Source organism: Tympanuchus pallidicinctus, unplaced genomic scaffold (genome assembly GCF_026119805.1).
Source record: "Tympanuchus pallidicinctus isolate F22 unplaced genomic scaffold, pur_lepc_1.0 scaffold22, whole genome shotgun sequence".
Classification (NCBI taxonomy): domain Eukaryota; kingdom Metazoa; phylum Chordata; class Aves; order Galliformes; family Phasianidae; genus Tympanuchus; species Tympanuchus pallidicinctus.
The window spans coordinates 25,422,657-25,441,051 of record NW_026294739.1 but is presented as its reverse complement, the minus strand read 5'-3'; the positions used below and the strand labels follow the sequence as shown (position 1 = coordinate 25,441,051).

The 18,395-nt window shown below is 58.0% G+C and overlaps 1 protein-coding gene across 5 annotated transcripts; it reads right to left on the bottom strand.

Moving 5' to 3' along the window:
- Window positions 1–8,983: 8,983 nt before the first annotated feature.
- KIAA0513 (KIAA0513 ortholog) lies at window positions 8,984–17,825 on the bottom strand. Of its 5 annotated transcripts, none has more exons than XM_052686284.1 (13): window positions 17,673–17,825; window positions 14,709–15,167; window positions 14,333–14,432; window positions 14,096–14,169; window positions 13,941–14,011; window positions 13,267–13,474; window positions 12,831–12,871; window positions 12,590–12,668; window positions 12,293–12,370; window positions 11,849–11,878; window positions 10,245–10,325; window positions 9,889–9,983; window positions 8,984–9,776 (listed from the first exon to the last, which is right to left on the bottom strand). In XM_052686284.1, exons 2-13 carry the CDS (start codon window positions 15,032–15,034, stop codon window positions 9,727–9,729), a joined length of 1,233 nt encoding a protein of 410 aa, XP_052542244.1. In that variant the 5' UTR covers window positions 15,035–15,167; window positions 17,673–17,825; the 3' UTR covers window positions 8,984–9,726. The 5 variants fall into 5 exon arrangements, with proteins under 5 accessions (XP_052542244.1, XP_052542245.1, XP_052542246.1 ...); XM_052686285.1 differs by lacking the exon at window positions 17,673–17,825 and adding an exon at window positions 17,056–17,255; XM_052686286.1 differs by lacking the exon at window positions 17,673–17,825 and adding an exon at window positions 17,103–17,255.
- Between the last annotated feature and the right edge of the window lie 570 nt (window positions 17,826–18,395).

Here is an 18,395-nt window from a genome sequence, read left to right as displayed (position 1 = left end):
ATCCCACTGAGCACCCACTGAGCAGGAGAGGAGGGGAGCACAGAGGATGGGAAACAGGGAGGGGAGAAATGAGCAGAAAATGTAGAACGAATTAAACAAGCTTCCCGCTCTGCCCCCCACCCCAGCAGGTTCCTCCCCCATCCATCCTCAGCTCCCACCTCTGTCTTTTCCCTCTCGCACACAGAGGCTGTGAACCAAAAGGCAAAGGCTGCGGCTTCCTACATCCAAAGCTGTCACTGCAGCTGTAGCACTGGGAGCCATCCCTCCATCTTCCAATTTGCCCATCTCAGCCAGAAACAAATAACCTGCAGGCTGCAATTTCAGGCTGCTGGCTGTGCAACGGGCTGTAAGCTTCTAAAGTGGAGGGGGAAACACTGGGGAGGAGAGAACCCTCCCCAGAATGGGGGTTTTGGGGTTCTGTTTGTGTGCTGGTGGCATCAGCTCTGAGGTACTGGGGGAGGCACGGTGGCTTCCTGCACCCAGCTCCTATCATGCTTGCACAACCCTGTCAATAAGCATTATAAGAAAGCATTCAGCTCACTAGGGAAGGCAAAAATCTGTAGGGTTAAGATAAAGACATGATGACAGAGCGAGGCAGGGTGTTATCTTGGGCACAGTGGAAGGAAACGAGAGCTGTGAGGGAGGGAGGGCTGCTTTCCCCTGGAAAACATCAGTCTGCCAGCTTGAAGGTCAGCAGAGGTCTGCAGCAAATCAGCTTTTAATTGGAAATGAGCGCAGTAATCACTCCTGCCATCCCCATCCCCATTGCCTATGGCAGCAGGCAATTCCCAGCCCAGTCTTGGACACTGCAGTGCGAGCACACTCCATCACCCCTCCCCATTTCTCCACCCCCAAAGACAAGCAGAAGCTCACAGAGGTCCCTCGGCCACCTCTGATGGCTGAACCCGACCCTCGCAGCCCTGCGGGGCGTTAGCCAAAGTGCAGGAGAGCAGGCAAAGAGCGAGGTAAGAGCGGTCGAGACCACAACCCCCTAACAAGGTCCTGAGCAAATCCATCCCAGATGTGAGGCCTTCCCATCAGGAAGCAATAAACACACAGTTGCAATAAAGAGAGCTGCAAGTGCTCCGTGGGGTTGCGCCGCGGTAGTGCCTGTGTGCTTGGGGGGGGCTGTGCTCCTGCTGCCCATAAATGCCCTGTTTGTGCCATGCACCCCTGCGTCCTTTGAGCTTGGAGGTTGGATCTTGCCTGAGATGGTGACCCCTCTCAGCTTCTCAGTGCTCTTTGGGGTAGGAAGGGGGGAAATCACAGCCTCTCACGCTCTGCATCTTGAGATAGATGGTACACAGACCTGTCCACACCTCAACCAGTGCTGCTTTCCCATCCGCACCCGGTCCTGTGGCACAGCACCAGGAGCTTCTCACTCGCCCCACTGACTGCTCCCAGCATGAGAAGATGGAGAACATCCATGCAGGAGAGCCCTCAGCCGGGCTCAGCCCCGTGGGGCAAATGGGGGCAGACTCCTTCCTTCCTGAGCCTGGAGGTCTTTGCGCCCCCCCTCCCCCAGCAGCTCCTCCCGACGCCGAGTCGTGCCTCAGTAGGCTGTGCTCCCCCCAGGCAGCCTTTTGCAAGCTGGTGCTTTGTAATCCGGCGATGCACAAACCGGGCAGCTCTCCAGCCCTCCGAGCTGTTTTGCATTTAGGCTTTGCTGGCTTTTAGCTACCGCATCCAGGGCAGAGGCAGGAGCCGTGCTCCCCATCCCCAGTGGCTCTGCCCCTGCTGCATCACCCCCAAGCCTTGCGGGTTGCTCAGCATCCCTGCAGCATCAAGGATGCCGTGACCCATAGCAGCTCTGCTCCTCCAGCCCAAGGCCCATTGCATCCCCGAGGTCCTGGAGGAAAACCCCACTCCTACCCATATTGCCTGGCTGATGACCGTGGTGGGGCTGCTCCCATCGCTCCATCTCACCCCTGTGGGGCAGAGGACAGTGCATCAGTGGGAGCCTCAACAATGCCACATGTCTGTTGATGCCTTTGGGATGGATGCTGACGGTGAGTGTCCCCATCCCAGCACCGCCTGGATTTCTCCATGAGAATCAGAGCCCGGTGCTTTCACCCCCCCCCCCCCCTCCTTCTCCCCTTACAGGCTGTTTTTCTCCCCCTCTCCTCCTTCCATCAAGCAGCAAATATGCTTTCAGAGCAATAAGACGGCTGTTCAGCCTTTGGAACAAATGTTCTCTGCCAGGCTTCGAGCACAGGGGCGGAGGGGGGACTCACACTGATTTAATGACAGTGATTTAAGCAATTTGATCCATTTTTATGGCGCATTTACAGTTAAGGAAAAAGGAAGGGGGGGGGGGGGGGGGAGGGAAGAAAGAGGAGAGAGAGAGAAAGGCAGGAGTGGAACAGAGGCAGAAAGGTTGGGGAATTGCACCCCAGCAGGCGCCTGTGTGGGGAGCGAGGCTGCAAGCTGTTCCCAGCCCACTCTGCCAATGCAGCCCCACCAGCTCCCATACTGTGCTCCCAGCTCCTGGGCTGCAGCTGGACCAGAGCATCCCTGGGATGGGGCACGAGCATCCCCATCCCCTGCCATGGGTGTAATGGGGAGGGGGACGGGACGGGGACGCAACCCAGCTTGTAGGGGAAAGAGCTTTGCGGGGGTCCTGGTGTAAGCATCTGCGGTCTGTAGTTTTGCAGTGGGGTAATTGCTACATAATGCAAAGGATTAGAGATTAACCCCACTTCAGCTCTTGTCAGTGTCAGGGAATACATTGCAGACACATTGCTGGGGCTGGGTAATGGTGTGAGAGAGGCTTGCTGTGTGCCATAGGGCGCAGGTTGTGCGTCGCCAGCACGTCCCCAGAGGGTCTGTTGGGAGGGATGGAGCAGCAGCGGGCGGCACTGGGGGCTCTGGGGGCTCAGGACACAATAGCACGGGGTTGGGGGTTTTGTGTTCTTCAAGTGCCTTTAAATTAAAAAAATAGAAAGGGGATGGGAGGGAACTGGGGAAAGAAAAGAAAAAGAAATGAAATAAAATAAAATAAATAATCCCAAACAGCAAACAAAATAAATCTTCCTTACCCACGCCAAAACAGAGAGAAAATAGCCAGGGACGTTGGAAGGGAAGCTGTTGATTACAGACGCGGGATGCGCTGCCAATTTCAGCAGTTGGACAATTTTCCTTTTTCAGCCCATAAATAGACACCCCCTGCTCCAGGGTGGGCCAATTCTCGTGGCTTGGCGGCTGCTGTGGAAAATTGTCCCTGGAGAGAGGGGGGGAGGGGGGGGACAGCAGCAAAGCCCCCAGCCCTGACCCTCCTGTAGCTCCTGCAAAGCCACGGGGCAGAGATCAGAGCCCCAGAATGGCTGGGCAGAGCCCCCACGTCCCCCTGGGGATGTGGCTGTCACAAGTTGCTGTCCCTGCACTGCTGGAGCACGGTTTCTTCGTGGCCGTGTCCCCAGGATCCCCTTTACCAGCTTTGTGGGAGAAAAATTACATTTCCACTCAAATTTTCACTTTGGTGGCTCAGCCCTCGGCTCAATCACTGCCTGCTGCTTCCGAGCTTTGCTTTGCATGAGAGGAGCAAGCAACAGAAAGCTTCCAATTATGAGGCTCTAACAGCTGGGAGCGCAGACTTCAGCCTGAAAGACCCCAAACCGAGGGGGTTCTCAAAGTCACATCCTTTGTCCTACTGCAGAGCACACAGGGATATGGGGAGCATCCATGTGCTCAGTCCAAAATCACATCTCCTGCCTCAGAGCTCAGCTCCTCCATGCCCCAGAACTCAGGATCCCTGGATTTGCACACAGAGAATGCCCCTTTAAAGCCACAGAGCCCTGGGGCAGCTCATCCCCCATCCCTGCACTATGGGCAGGCAACAGCAATGCTGCTCTGCAGGGTGTTTGGGATAAAGAAGCAAGAAGGTTGTTGCAGGGAGAACAAAAGGACGAATCCCAAAAGGCTCCAAATCAGAGGGCAAATGCAGAGTGGGATCCCAGTGGGGCCAGAGGGTGCTTAGGGTACCATGTAGAGCCAGGAGGTGCCTCACTGCATGGATGCAGGTTGGGCATCCCACTTTGTGACCCCTAAGCTTTCATCCAGCTTTGCACCTAGAGAACCTCTTTTGAACGCAGACAGAGAGACAGACACCCAATTTCCTGCTCTACCTCCAATTTCCCTCCCTCCCTTAAGCACAGGCACCTCTCCAAGCCCTCCTACCACCAGGCTCACCCCTCCCTGACTGCATCCAGCTATGGGGACTGCTCAGTGCCACGGTCCCCATGGAGCCACCTGCACACCGCGCCGTGGGGACACTGCCAACCCACGAGCAGCTGCCTTGGCCCTGCTTCAAGCGGCGTGGCATTTCAGTTCAACTATTTTTAGGAAGCTGAGCACCCCTTCCCTGAAATGCAGGGCTCAAGGAAAGCATCTTTGATGAATGACCTTGCAGCACCCCAAGGGCTGCAGCCACGTGAATCCTGGTCTTTGGTGCAGAGCCAATGGGTGCTGCTCCAGTCAGCGTCCCCGTATCGCCACGGTTCTGTGTCCCCGTGGCCCTGTATCCCCATGGCTCCTTTTACCCATATCCTGACAGCTTCATGTCCCCACATCCCCGCATCCTCCCCATCCACGTAACCCCATAGCCTCGTGTCCCCATGTCCCTACAACCCCACGTCCCTGCAGCCCCATGGCTCCGTGTCCCCGTAGCCTCGGATCCGCGTATCCCCACAGCCTCACATCCCCACGCACAGCCCCACCGATTCTCCACTCCGCCACCAGGAGCTGACATCCCAGCACAACCCCCAGCCCCGCTGCCATGCAGGTCGCTCCCTGTTTCAATTATCACCTGCTGGAGCAGCAGCTGCCGAGCGCAGGGAACTCAAAGCAAAGTCAACAAGGGCTTGTTGTTTCAGCTGCTCAGGGCACGCCTTGCTCACCCCCCCAGCGCCAGGGATGGGCAGGTAAATGCTGCAGGAGCCGTGGGGCAGGGAGCAAGCTTGCCAGCAATAAGAAGAAAAAAAAAAGACCCACCAAGCCAGCAACTGCACAGAGGTTATCCGGGGGACAGAGCAAATAATTGGCGAGGCGAACAATGCATTTTAATTAAACCTCTGCAGGAAACGAGGGGAGGGAATCAAGTTAATTGCATGGAGCGGGAGCAGGAGATTAAAAATGTTCAGTGCTCGGATGGCGGCGGCTCCCATCCGCCTTCGCGGAGCAAAACAACGCCACCCTGGTGGGTATGGGGACGGTGGGGACACAGCGCATGCATCGCTGGGGCCTGGGGACGCTGCAGTGTTGTCACCGAGGGGCTCCGAGCACGGAGCTTTGGGTGGCTGCAGGCAGAGCCTGGCCATGGGACACCTCGTGGGATCCAATTGGGACGGGGCAGCGCTCGTGGCAGGGGGACACCTCAGCCCTGCCTCATCCCAGGAGCCAGGCACAGCCTCATCCGAGCGCCTACCAGCCCACGAGCGCCTCCCCATGGCACCCAGGGCAGGGTGGAGGCAGCAGCCCCAGCCCACTGTGCTCTCTCATTACCCCCACCACCCCCAACCTCCCATTAATTAGCACCAGCACAGCCCTCTGCTCACCGCCAGAACAGCTAGCATCAACACCTCCCCCTTCTCTTCTCTACACTCATTTCCCAGGCTGTGGTTTCCAGACTCTGATCCCACATAGTCCTGTTCCCAATGAGGAGCCCCCCACTGGGGGCGCGGGAACGATGCCAGGAGCAGAACAACCCACGTGCAGGATGCACACAGAGGGCACAGCACATCTGCTGCATCATTCCATCCACACAGCAACCAAAATGCATCCACCTAGAGAGAGCCCGGAGCAGAGCCTGGCTGTATGAGAGCTGGACAAATTACAGCAATTAAGAGAAGAAGGAGGCACGTTGACTCCAGTTCCACAAACCTCAGGATTCATTTGATGTGTGTGTGTGTGTGTGCAGGGGGAATGGGGGTTGGGGGGGGGGGGGGATGTTTTGCAGCCACTCTGCGCAAAGCGCTTTGTGTTCTCGGTGGCACAGGCTGTCCCTGCAGGCAGTGGGTGCCACCAGGCTGGGACAGGCTGTCCCCAACTTCTGCAGCATGAGGACACGTGGTTCTGTGCTCTGAGCAGAGGGTTTCGTGCCCCGCTGGGAAATGAGAGCTTCAGAGCAGCGGAGGTCGAGAGCTTCTGGTTTTCCCTTGCAGCTGCAAGAGAAGGGCAGGAAGGAACGCACGGAGCTCTGTTAAATGCTTTGCTCCTGCTGCATGAGCGAGCTTTCCACCTGGGTGAGCACGACTAACCAGCCAGAAAAACAGGGCTGTTTTAGCACAGGCTGAAAATACACATGGAAGGGAGGGGGGAAATGCAGGATGCTTTTGATTGAAATGAGAGTCGGAGCCAGGAGGTGAAGTGAGGGGGGTGAACACACCTAGAGCCAAGAGAACGCTGGGAGGTGGGGGCCAAGCCTCCTGCACCCCTCTCCCATCCATCACAGCCAGACCACCCCTCACAGCCCTCCCCAGGGTTGGGACCTGGCACCCCTGCTGGGAGCAGAGGTAGGGACGTGCTGGGATGAGGACATTTGCAGGTGCCTGCAGGGAAGCTGTCACCTCCTGCTCCTCTGCTCCGTGCGTCACATCGCTGCCCTGCGCAGCCGCACCACGCAGGCATCACTCGGGGTGTTTTTGCTGCTATCGCTGCCAGCAGACAGCGAGGAGGAAAACAAGGAGAAAACGCCACAAAGAGCCACAGTGCCACCCCAGGCAATTCGACCCCCTGCTTACAGCTGAACACCCTTGAGTGCAGAGCCCCTGGAGCATCCCCTCCGCCAAGACTGGTAGCCCCCCGTGGGCACAGGAGGGGATGGGTGCTAACAGCCATGTGCAAACCATCTCCCCTTGCCCCTTCTTCAGTGAAGCAGTGATTGCTGGCTGCCTGCCCCACCAGCAGCCCTCTTCTGCTTCATGCCACAGCCCTCACTTACACGCAGTCCCTGGGGGACGAAGAGGAGTCATTTTGTTGGCATTTTCAGGGCAGAGGATGGAGAAGATGCCCTGATGCAGACGCAGCATGAGATCCTACATCCCACCCCTCTCCCTGGGGAGGCTGTGTGCTGCTAGAAGGGCAAGAGCAACCCCACGGGCTCCCAATCCTGGTGACACCGTGCAGTAGAAGCACTGCTGTGTCTGACCACAGGAACAAAGCCACCAGTTCACCCGAGCTCATCCCCACATCCTCTGTGCTGAGCACTGTGCACAGCCAACTCCAGCGCTGTCTGCTGGGGAGAGCAGCATGCAGCCCTGGCAGGAGCAGACAGGGATTTTCCAGCTGATCCAGCCCCCCGCAGAGCACGTCCTGCTCTGCTCACAGCTGAAGCCCTCAGCCTCCGGGGAGCCAGGAGCGATGGGCATGGTGAAATCCTGCTGAAAGCGAGCTGGAAAGCATCCCCGGCAGCGACCTTGCCTGAACACAGCAGCTTGGGTTGGGAGAGCAGAGCAAAAGGATGTGAGTCACATCTGAGATGTGGCCATGAAGGACAGATGTGTTCTCTCACTGGCCAGGGCTCTGCCTGTGCACGCAGAGTGGCTCCAGCTCATCTGCCAGCCATCCCAAAGCAGGAGTGATGATTCCCTGCAGTAGCCCTGCAAGGCAGACCGGGGACATTTGTGCTCCTGAAAGGAAAAAAATAATATACAATACATACATCTTAAAAGAGGTCATTTTCCTATATGGGCGTTGTATGCACGTTCCTGTACGGTCCTGTATGCACGGAGGGTCTGGCACACCGCAGCTCCAGCTGTGCAGCAGCCCGACCCGTGCACGCTGTCCCAACGGAGGAACAAACGGGAGCGCCTCTGCCTGGATTTCCCCGTGCACGACAGCGGGCAGCAGCGACCAAAGCTGCATTTCGCTCTGCAGACACACGGTGGGGCCGCGAAACCGAGTTCTATCGCTCACAGGTCCGATCTGCCTCCCTCCGGGTGCAACATTGGGGTGCTGCCCCTTTAGAGCTATTGCGATACCCACCAGCATCCCTAAGGGGAGCCCAGCATCCCTCCAGAGGACGTGCAGCCCTTGCGTTTTGGTGTGTGGCCCTACGCCCAGCTCACAGCATCTCCTGCCCCACACCACCAAAAGTTGGTCCTCCAGCAGTCACAGCCACCCACTGACTGCACGGGCTCCCCTCCCTCTCACCAACAAATTGTGGCTGATGTTGGGTGATGAACATCTCAAAAGGTGGCGACAGAGGAGCAAAGAAGGGCTTAGGGTCAGTGGTAACCACACCTCCATCACTAACTCCCTTCGTTAAAAACAGATCTTGCTCCCAGATGCTGTGACAACAGGGAGAGCTTTGAGCAGCTCTGACATACAGTAAAATCCTCAGGGCCTGGGAAGCAAAAGCTCTCTTATCCCTGGAGGAAGGGAGGTGGGGATAGGGCTGTTCACCATGCTCAGAGCACCCCAACCTTACCCTTACCTGCACACACTTCCACCACAGCTGCTCACACTCCAGTTTAAGGCATTGCCCCTCCTACCCAGCAACCAACCCCAGCAGCTGCCCTTTGCCACGCTGATTAACGGCCCTATAGGTCTCCATCCCATGTAGGTCTCCACCCCATTAAGCACACAGCAGCCTGGAGGTGCCATGGGGCACCTGCACTGCCCCAGCCCCACACTTCTCAACATCAGGGGGTTTCTCACAGAGCAGGAGCAGCTGTCACAAGTCATGCCATTCCCTCTACGAAAAGCTAATCAACCTACACCCATGTTTTCCCAAGGAGAAGCCCAGATAAGACACCTCAGCACAGGTGGTGACCCAGGGACGGAATTCATTCATTCCTGTACCCCATTTCTGCAGGAATTGGGACTGAAAGAACCCCCCCATGAATGGACTGCGTGCCCTCCAGGGAGTGTTGCAGGGCAGGGACACAGCATGGCCACAAAGAGACCACATGGACATGGGGACCAAAGCATCCAGCCCTGAAACATCTCAGATCCCGAGATGGATGAACCAGAGCGCAACGGACACGGGGAAGAGGGGGGAATCAAAGGGAGAGTGTTTTGGTTATTTATTTTTTAGAAAAATACACATGCAGATAATATATTCTTTAGGTTTAGGGAAGGGGTAGGGTGGGGGATAGGAGATAAATGCAGCAGGAATGAGGAGAGAGCTCCTCTCCATCAATCACACACAAAGTGCAAACCGGCAGCGGCCTCCCTCAAGCAAACAGCCGTCTGGCAGCAGGGCTGGGAGGGGGGCCCTGCCTCGGGGACCTGCTCTGCTATTTCCCTTATGGGATACACGGGGAAAGCTGCACAAGGAACACGTTCCCATGGAAACCTCCACTTTGGGGACAGCCGTGTCCCAAAGTCCTGCAGCCGCCGTGCCAAGGAGCGCATCGGGACCCGCATCAGAACCTGCTCGGCTGCATAGCTGGGGCTGCACTGATGCAGGCAGAGTGGGAGCAGCAACCACTCCTATTTCTCAGCTTGCTTTTTTCTTGCCTTTTTTGTTTGTTTGTTTAAGTGACAAAACACATTGCTGGGGTCTGTCTGCTCTGGAAATACACACAGGAGGCTCCGGCGAGGGATTGGGGCTGTTGGCTCCTATTTCTACAGGCTGCCCACGGCGCAGCTCTGAAGTCTGGCGGATGGTCATGCGGGTGTATGGCAGCTCCACACGTGTGTGTTTGGGTGGTTTCGAGCAGCCCAGCTTTGTTCTGGGGGCAGGTTGCCCTCCCCACCTACTCTGGTTGCCGTCTCGCCGTGCCGCTACTCGCTGGCCATCTGCTCAATGTGGTCGCTGAGCAGCTTGTATTGCTCTATAAGGGGAGAGGGAAAGCGATGCTTGGGTCGGTGCCACAGCATCCCAGTGGGGGCATCATCACATCCCAGTGGGGGTGCTGCCCATCACATCCCCCTGCCCAGCCCCACCTTCATCCAGATTGCCGATGGTCGCCTGCTTCTTGAGGAAGTCGCTGCAGAGCTTCTTGGTGAGGCCGAACGCCAACATGTTGTGGATGAAGGTGCTGAGGAAGGACAGAGGGGCTCTTGATGAGGGCAGGGCCACACGGCCCTTCCTCCTCCCCACCCTCCTCTTCCTCGCCGCTGCCCTCTGTGGCAGGCGATGCTCAAATGCGGGCCCCACACTGGGATGCTGCAGGCTGGGATTTGCCAGCGAAAGGCCAGAAGCAAGTCCCAGGGAGAAGCACTGGGGATGCTTTGCCCATTTCCCCAGCAGAGGGGACATCCCAAGCGTGGCACATGGGGTTCCAGCACGCCCTGCTCACCCCAGCTGCCCGAAGGTGATGTTCTCATTGAAGCGCAGGCTGTCGTCCCGCTCCTCCTGTGTCATGTGGCACCACTTCTCCCTGCAAGGCACGAAACCCACCTGGCATCACCAATCCCCCCCCCAGCAAGAGATATCCTGGGAAAAAGTCTTCTACCACCAAAAAACAGCTTTGATTTCACACCTGACCTTCGGAGCCCTCCTTATGGCGAGGGGGACGAAGCCTACAGCTCTTGGGGATGCCCATCCCAATAGGGCTGTGCCCATCCTCACCTTCAGGCACTTCCCTGCCTGCTGCACAGGAGCCTGCAGATCCTGGAGCCCCCAGCCATGCATGAGGGCTCTCATCCGCCTCCCCAGCCCCAAACCACATCCCCAGCACTGCACTCAAGGATGCCCCAGCTCCCCTTACCCCATTCCCCAGCAATGTGATCAATGCACAGCCTTCACAGGATGGGGCTTCAAGCTTGAGAGCTCTGCAACTAGCTCTAGGTGGTGACATACGTCCCACTCATGGGACTTTGGGAATAAAGTCACGCTGGGCAGGACTGCAGTGTCACTGTGCAGTGGTGCACGGTGCTGGGGTGGAGCTCAGTGCATGCACACCAGGGAAAGTGCAGCTCCAGGATGAAGCCAGTCCCCTTCTGAGAGGTCACAGCCAAGGGTGAGAGGAAAGGCGAGGAGAAAGGGAGAGGAAGAAGAGATATATCCATATGGAGGAGAAGGAAGAGGAGAAGAGTGGGGGTGCACGGCGAGCAGGACGCAGTGCTGGGCAGAGATCAGGGAGCTTAACTCAGATGCTGAGAGCTGAAACACAAAAAGGATGAGAGCTCCATGGGAAGGAGCCCACTCTTCAAAGCACTCAAGACAAATCTGCTGTGCTTCTGGCTGGGCGTTCAGCATGGGATCACTGAGCTCTGCCCAGACCCTTGGGCTCAGCAGGGGCAGATGCAGGGTTCCCTCCTTCCTTTCCTCCTGCTGCAGGCTGATGCTCCATCCGAGCAAAACAAAGTTATCCTTACCCATGAGAACGATTTATGGCCAAGACTCGAAGAGCCCTCACCTCGAGGGGTTTGCTCACCAGTCAGACGTGCCATGCTCCTGCAGTTCAGAGCATGCCCAGATCCCAGCACCACTGAGCCACCTGGGGCTCCCTCCAGCTGGGAGGATTCACTCACAATTATAACACAGCCCCAGTTTGCAGCTTGCTTTGTGTACAGGGGTGGCAAAAAAATCAAGGAGCAGATCTTCCAACCGCAAATGCCCTTTCCAGCAACGACAGCAAGCAGGAAGGATGGGAGAGAGTGATGCTTTCTGCACAGACAGCCCCACTTCATGCCCCAAAACCTGCCCAGGACGCAGCTCCATCCCCCAGCAGCCAGATATCCCATTCCCACTGCACCATGCTGCAGGCGGGGGTTCTTTCAGCAAAACAGCATTAATGGCAGAGAAACCCATTCATTTGCAGCTCTGCGTGATGCACAGATCTCATGCATCTGCTGCTCCCCGGTTTTGAAATGCACACGTGAGGCCCCCCAGGCAGCGTTTGGGGCTGAAGGGACCCCTGGCAGGTGATGTGAGGGAGGGATGCAGACAGACACACACCTCTTCTCCTCTTCCTCCCCAACGTTCCCTCTGGAGCGGCAGCAGACCGACAAAAGTGGCACGGGACAGATCATGCAAGAGAGGTGGATGGAGGGAGAGGGGGAGAAGGACGGACGGGAGGAGGTTGTAAGAGGCAGAGAGAGGGAAAAGAGAGAGAAAAAGAGGAATTTAGTGACACCACCTCCTCCCCCCTCCCACCGTCCCTCCCCCTGAGATGCTGGGAGCGTTCGTTAGTCGGACTCAGCCATCAGAGTAATTGAGAACGGCACCCGGAGCAGAGAGCAGCTGCCGGCGGCGCACGTCCTTGCGAGACATTTGCTGCTGCTAATTTGGGGGCTTAGTCAAAGCAAACGCAGTTCCAGTGGCCTGGCTGCCCACGATGACGATGTGAAATGAGCAGGGAAACCTTTCTGCTCCCCGAACTGAAAGGGAGGAGGATCCTACCTGGTGGTGGGGGAGCGCTTCCTGCGCTCGCAGTGCACGGCATCGAAGAAGGCGGCGTTCCAGAAGCGGAGGTTGTGCCTATGGGGCAGGGATGGAGGGTCAGAGGTGATCCTCCCTCTTTGTGCCCCCCACACCTGCATCCCACAGGTTGGGAGGTGACTCAATGGGTCCAATTGGGGTAAATGAGGGCTTCGTGCTCCTCCCCACCAGGGGGATCCTATGCTGCCCACCCCCCACCTCACACAGTGTGTAGGCAAGTGGGCAAACCCCAGCAGAAGCCACCTTGCCCGGCGTTACCAAATGGGCTGCTGCTTGAGGTGCATGTACAAGTAGATCTTCTCTCCTTTCTTCTCCTCCTCTGGGCTCTGCACGGAAACTGTGGGGACACACGGTGACATTTGGGCACAGGGAGCTCAGGAAGACACGGCACCAGCCCTCCCCGTGCTCCCCTCATCCCCACAGCCCCAGCACTTCTTCCACGCTCCCTCCCCGCAGATGCATTTGCCATGCCTGAATCAGCAATGCTGGCTCCACTCACCCGTCTTCTTCAGCTTCTCCTTTGGTTTGTCCTCACCTTCGCTGTGGCACAGAAATCGGTGTTAGCTCCCAAGAAGCGCAGTGACAGCCAGAACAACACCACCCAGACCCCTTGGCAAGGGAAATCTCATGTGAAACATTGCTTCTGTGCCACCCTCCCCAGAGCCAGAAAGGCAGACAGGAGATGTTGGTGCCCATCCCACGGGCTGGATCCGGAAGACCACAGAGCAGTGGCAGCATCTCCTGGAACCAGGCATCACCACCCCAAGGAACATAGGACTCCCATGTCATGAGATGCCCAAAGCACAAAGCACGGGGACCGGCCAGGAGCTGTCTTCCCATGGCCATTATCACCCTACCTCTCTCCCATATCCCCAAGCCCAGTTGGCTCCTGGCACCATCAGCCCACCCTGCCCATCCAACACGGAGGTACCCACTCGCTCTTTTTGGCCACAGGACCCTTCAGCTTGGTTTCCAGGCCCCCAAAGAAGCCTTTGACATTCTCTGTCTTGGCTGATGTGTTTTTCAGCAGCCGCTCTGCAATGTCCTTCTTCTCTGCCAACCAGCTGTTGGCCGACTTCAGGTAGGAGTCAATGCTGCCTGTGGGCTTCTCCTTGGCCTCCAGGGGCAGCGCGTGGGTCTTCCCTGTGGGTGACACCCCAAGAGCTCATTCCCCCTTGGCTCCAGGGATCAGCTCTGAGCAGTGTTACAAAGACAAGAAACCAGAGAGAAACCCTCCTCATCCCAATCCTTGTAGGTTTCGGACAGGAAATCCAGCTTGCCGTGGGGCTGTGACCTCCACACAACAGGGAATGAAGTGTCATTGATGTCCCCAGGGCTGGGGAACATCTGGAGATCATCACATACCCCCAGCAAGAAGCAAGGACAACCCAACCCAGCAAGGTTTGCGTGGCTCTGGGCCCAGTGAGGCTCTTTTCTGGTTGGTGTCAGAATCAGCCAAGTTAAACCCAGCTCAGGAACCCACCCATCAGCCTCCCCATACAGTCAGCACGGACAACACCAAGCTCAGAGCCTTCCCATCACCCTCTCCACGCACACCAGCTGCATGCAGAGCACCTCACCCCCAGCACAGGGTGCAGGTGCCCCTTACCGATGTAGTAGTACGTGAAACACATGGTCATGAGGTTCTTGGCAGGGCTGAAATCATCCATCTGGTGACACCTGATGGGGGGAGGGCTCAGTGAGGACCCCAACAGAGCAGCTTTGTGCTCGTGGCTGCAACAAACCAAACCCTCCAGCACTTACTCAAACAGCACCAGGGCAAAGGACTGCATCAGGCGGTAGAAGGTCTGCTCTGACACGCACTTGGAGTTGCAGCGCTGCAGGCACAAACCCAGGGGTTGTGTTATAGCATCACAGCCATCGGGTGCATGACTGCACCAAGATGCCCTCTGTGCTTTCATCCTGCTGTTCTACAGCACTGCTCTGGAGCGCTGCCCAATCTGCCATCCCAAACCCTCCATGCCCAGCACAGGCACTCACCTGTGCGCTCACGTATCTGGCGAACCACTCTCTGCCCTTCCCATCCTCACCGCTGCACAGCTCCCCAAACCTCGCCTTCTCCTCCTGCTCCAGATCCTCTCTGCAATGGAGGAATTGGGAAATAAAACACCGTTAGAGCTGAGGCTTCCCCTATGGATCCTGGGTGGAGCGGTGTGGGGTGGATGCAGGGAGGAGGTGTGGGGATGCTGCGGGCGCATCTTTTCGGATGCCTTTTGGATCCTCCATCTCCCGCTGCTCAGAAAGGGGGGGGGAAAAGGGAGAAGAGGCAGCAGCTGGAGCGGGAGCTGAGCTGCCAAGATAGGCACTGAGCCCCAGGGTGAGCCCCGATGCCATCCATCACTCTGAGGCTGCTCACCCCCCGGTGAAGATCTTCTCCACGTAGTGCCGCACGAAGTCCCGGCGCTCGGACGCTGCCTCATCCCTGGCCGACCCAGTGCTGTGGTTGGAGGAGAAGGATTCACCTGAGGAGGAGCGGCGGTGGCCCCAGTGAGTGGGGGATTCACCCATGTCGTTCTCGCTGTCTGCCGACTCGGTGGCATCGCTCTCCTCTGCTGTCACCTCCTCCAGGTGCCCGTTGTCACTGGGGACGGCCGGAGGAGAGGGCTCTGAGGGGGCACGGGTGGCTGCTTCTGTGCTGAAGTCGATGAGGTTCCCAACAGGCACATCTGGGGGGGCCTCCATGGCTCTGCAGGAGGTGCGGTGCTCTGGTGGGTGCTCGTCTGCCCGGCCCTCACTGCACCATCAGGAACCAGGGAGGAGGGGATGGCTATGGCAGGTGGGGCCGTGCGCTGGGGGCCAGGCTGTCATGGGGCATCTGAAAGGCAGGGGAAGGACAGGGTGACATCAGCACCCACATGGCGCCCATCAGCAGTTGCACAGGGTAGGCACACGAGGCTGCTCCCCATCGGATACATCACAGCCACGCAGAGCTGGCATGCTTTCTGTGTCCTTCAAGAGGGTTTCTCATCACTTAGCCCAGATGAGCTCCGTGCGCCACACTTGGGATCTGCCATCCCCCAGCCTGATGGGTGACACCGGGCTGCATCCCCAAGTCTCATCTCTGGTGAAGCATCCCCTTCCCTGGCAACAGCACCGAATCCCCGTGCGTGCACTTGAACCCAAGTCCTGAGAAGAGCCCCAAGGACACTGCTGCAGCCACCAGGATCACCAGGCAGCTCAGCATCCAGAGGCTGCAGTGCAGAGGGGCCAGTGAACGCTCCCAGCTGGCTCCCATCCATCCCAACCCAGTTGTCCCCAAGCATGCCAGGCTATGCCAGAACTGGATGCAAGCCAGGATGCACACTATGGACATGCAGCCAGCAGTGCTGTGCAGCATGGGCTCCTCCTGCAGCCATGCCTTGCTCTTCCTCTGCACCACCAGGCAAAGGGGTGACCCAAAGCCCTGTCCCATATGCCCTGCCCTACAACACAGCGATCCGGCTGGGTGCCAGCATCCGTCAAGTCATCACCCATGCACACACAGTGATACTCCAGGAGAACAACTTCGGGGTGCAAGACCTCAAAACTTGCAGTGGGAATCAGCAGAACCCAGGCCAAGGCTGCAGGCAACGTGAGGAGATGCGTTCTGCCCTTAGGTGGCCAAAAAGGGTTTAACCTCCTGCTCACCAGCACATGGTTAATCACTGTCATAGAGCAGAGGCCACAAAAGCTGCTTCAGATGCTGCACAGATTGCTCATGCCAGCCATGGGCATCCCCTTGAGCATGCATCGCTCAGAGCTTCTATATTCCCTATGGGCAGCTGAACAACACATCAGTGCTGGGGGTGACACTGCAAACCAGGACTTGGCTGGAGCCACGCACAGAGAGTCAGCTCTAAGAACTGCTCCTCTTCCAGCAGGCAAATAGGATATCTGGGTAGGGGGGAGGTCGTATGGCCTGCTCAGCTCTGAGAGCTTTCTGGAGGGGAAGGAAAAGGAGGAGCTTTCCTGAGAGGAGAGGAAGCACTGCAATGCCCAGCGGGGGTTACAGCTTCTGGAAATGGGAACAGGAAAAGGAATGGAAGAAAGAGAGCCCCCCCAGCATCGTAACCCTGGCTTTAACCACCTCAGTGCTGCCCTCAGCTTAATCTCAGCTGTAACAAGGTGCAAAGCTCAGGACCTCTCACCTGTGCTGTTCTGGCTGTGCTCCCCACCCCAGGCAGCCCCAACCCCCTGTGAGCTGTTCTGAGCTGTTGCCCACCCCTGGCCATGCCCCCCCATCACTGCATGCTGTGCCACAGGACCACAGCAATCCCCACGTGCTCAGGGCTGCAAGGCTGCATTGCTGTGCTTTCTGCCCTCTGAGCACCCAGAGGCTCAGCAGCCCCCAAGGAGACCCAGCCCATCTCCCTGCTGCTCTGGGAAAGGCAGAATGAAACCTTTTGGCCGTGCATTGCTCAGCCCTGGCATTGCTCCACGCTGCAGCCGTCCGTTCTGCTCTTTCTGCTCTCAGCTCCCGGCTCTCAGCTTGCATTGCTCTGCACGGGGCGTCTCAAAGGTGCACAAAAGCACAGCGGGCACAAAGCTGTGCTCCTGCCAAAGGTTTGCTGCGTGCACTGCAGGGAACGGCCTGTTTGCTCCGTGGGAACAGGTCGGTCCTGTCCCCATTCACTCCCCCCGCCCCCCGCAGCTCCGAGCAAACAGCAGGACGCTCACCTCCATCCAACACGGCAACCCCACCAAGCTGGGCGTCCCACCCCTACCTCTCCTCCTGGAGCGTCTTTCAGCACACGCCAACCTCCTGCCTTACACAGAGCTGGGAACGACGAGAGCTGCTCCCAACGTCCTTGTCCCTGCGCCGGCAGCGGAGACACGCTCCGTTCTATCCGGGTTTAACCCAGCCGTGTCCTTGCTGACTCCGCATGCCCCATTCCTGGCCCCTGTGCTGGGATCTCCCAACCCTCACAGCGTAATAAAAGCAAGCTGTGGCCGTTTGGCTCATTATTCCTCCCCCCCAGGTGCTGCGATGTGAAACGCTGCCATGGTCAGTGCGGGGCTGAGACCTCCCGCACTCAGTGCATGCCAGTTGGATCCACCACAGAGCACGAGGGCTGGAGAGGCTGCAAACAGCCTGCAGCCCAGCTCTCAACTTGGCCGTCCCCCCCCCCACCTTTATCCCCCAGCCCCGCACGGCAGCCTTTAGAAGGAGCCCCATGCGTCGTGCCAATGGATGAGTCCACCCCACAGAGCTGAAGGAGGGCAACGACGGAGCACGCAGCCATAGAAGAGGATGGATGAAGCCCCTACCAAAAGCCTGCCCTCGCTTGGGGGTCCCACCACGTTTCCCCCCCCCCTCACCTTTACACCCCCAGCTCTTTACCTGCACCCAGCGGCCGCCACGTCGCTTCGCTCGGGGCTCGCGGCAATGGGGATGAATGGATGGATGGATGGATGGATGGATGACAGCACGGGGACGACAGCAACGCGATCCCTCCCTCCGGAGCTCACGTCCCCCCCCCCCCCCCCTTCCCAGCTGCCCACGCAGGCACGCACACGGCGCACAGCAGCTGCGGCGCTGGGAGGAAGAGGAAGGAAAAAAACCCTTTGTGCGATTTCGCCACGCTTGGCGGCTCCCCCCCTCTCACGATGGCAGCCCGCACCCCCTCCCTGCCCCCCTCCCAATCCCCCCTTCCCCCCTCCCCTCCTCGCACAGCCCGGCTGAGGTACGATGCAAAACCCCTCCTCATCCAAAAGGGTTTTCCCAGCTTTTTTTTTTTCCCCCCGCCGCCTTTTGGTTTATTTTGGGAGCCCTGATTGCGTTACCTGCGGTTGCTCCGGGAATAAAACAGCAATGAGAACGGGAAAGAGAAAAAAAAAAACAGATAGAAGGAAGAAGGGGGGGGAGCACAGTGAGATATGGGGATGGGGACAGGGGCACGGGGCTCCATCAGCAACTTGAGACCCCACAGAGGGATCACCCCAATGGGACATCACATACCCGGGGGGGATATGGGCAGTTTTTGAAGCCCTGTGTGCCTGCACAACACCCAGGGTCCCATTTAACCACCCCTTCCCTCTCCCTCCCCCCAGCTTCTGCATCACC

Coding starts and splice junctions, on each gene's coding strand:
- KIAA0513 (XM_052686284.1), bottom strand. CDS start 15,034: ATGGAGGCCCCCCCAGATGTGCCTGTTGGGAACCTCATCGACTTCAGC. Junction 14,170..14,332: donor CCAGATACGTGAGCGCACAG/GTGAGTGCCTGT, acceptor TTGTGCCTGCAG/CGCTGCAACTCCAAGTGCGT. Junction 12,872..13,266: donor CCTGTGGCCAAAAAGAGCGA/GTGGGTACCTCC, acceptor TCTGTGCCACAG/CGAAGGTGAGGACAAACCAA.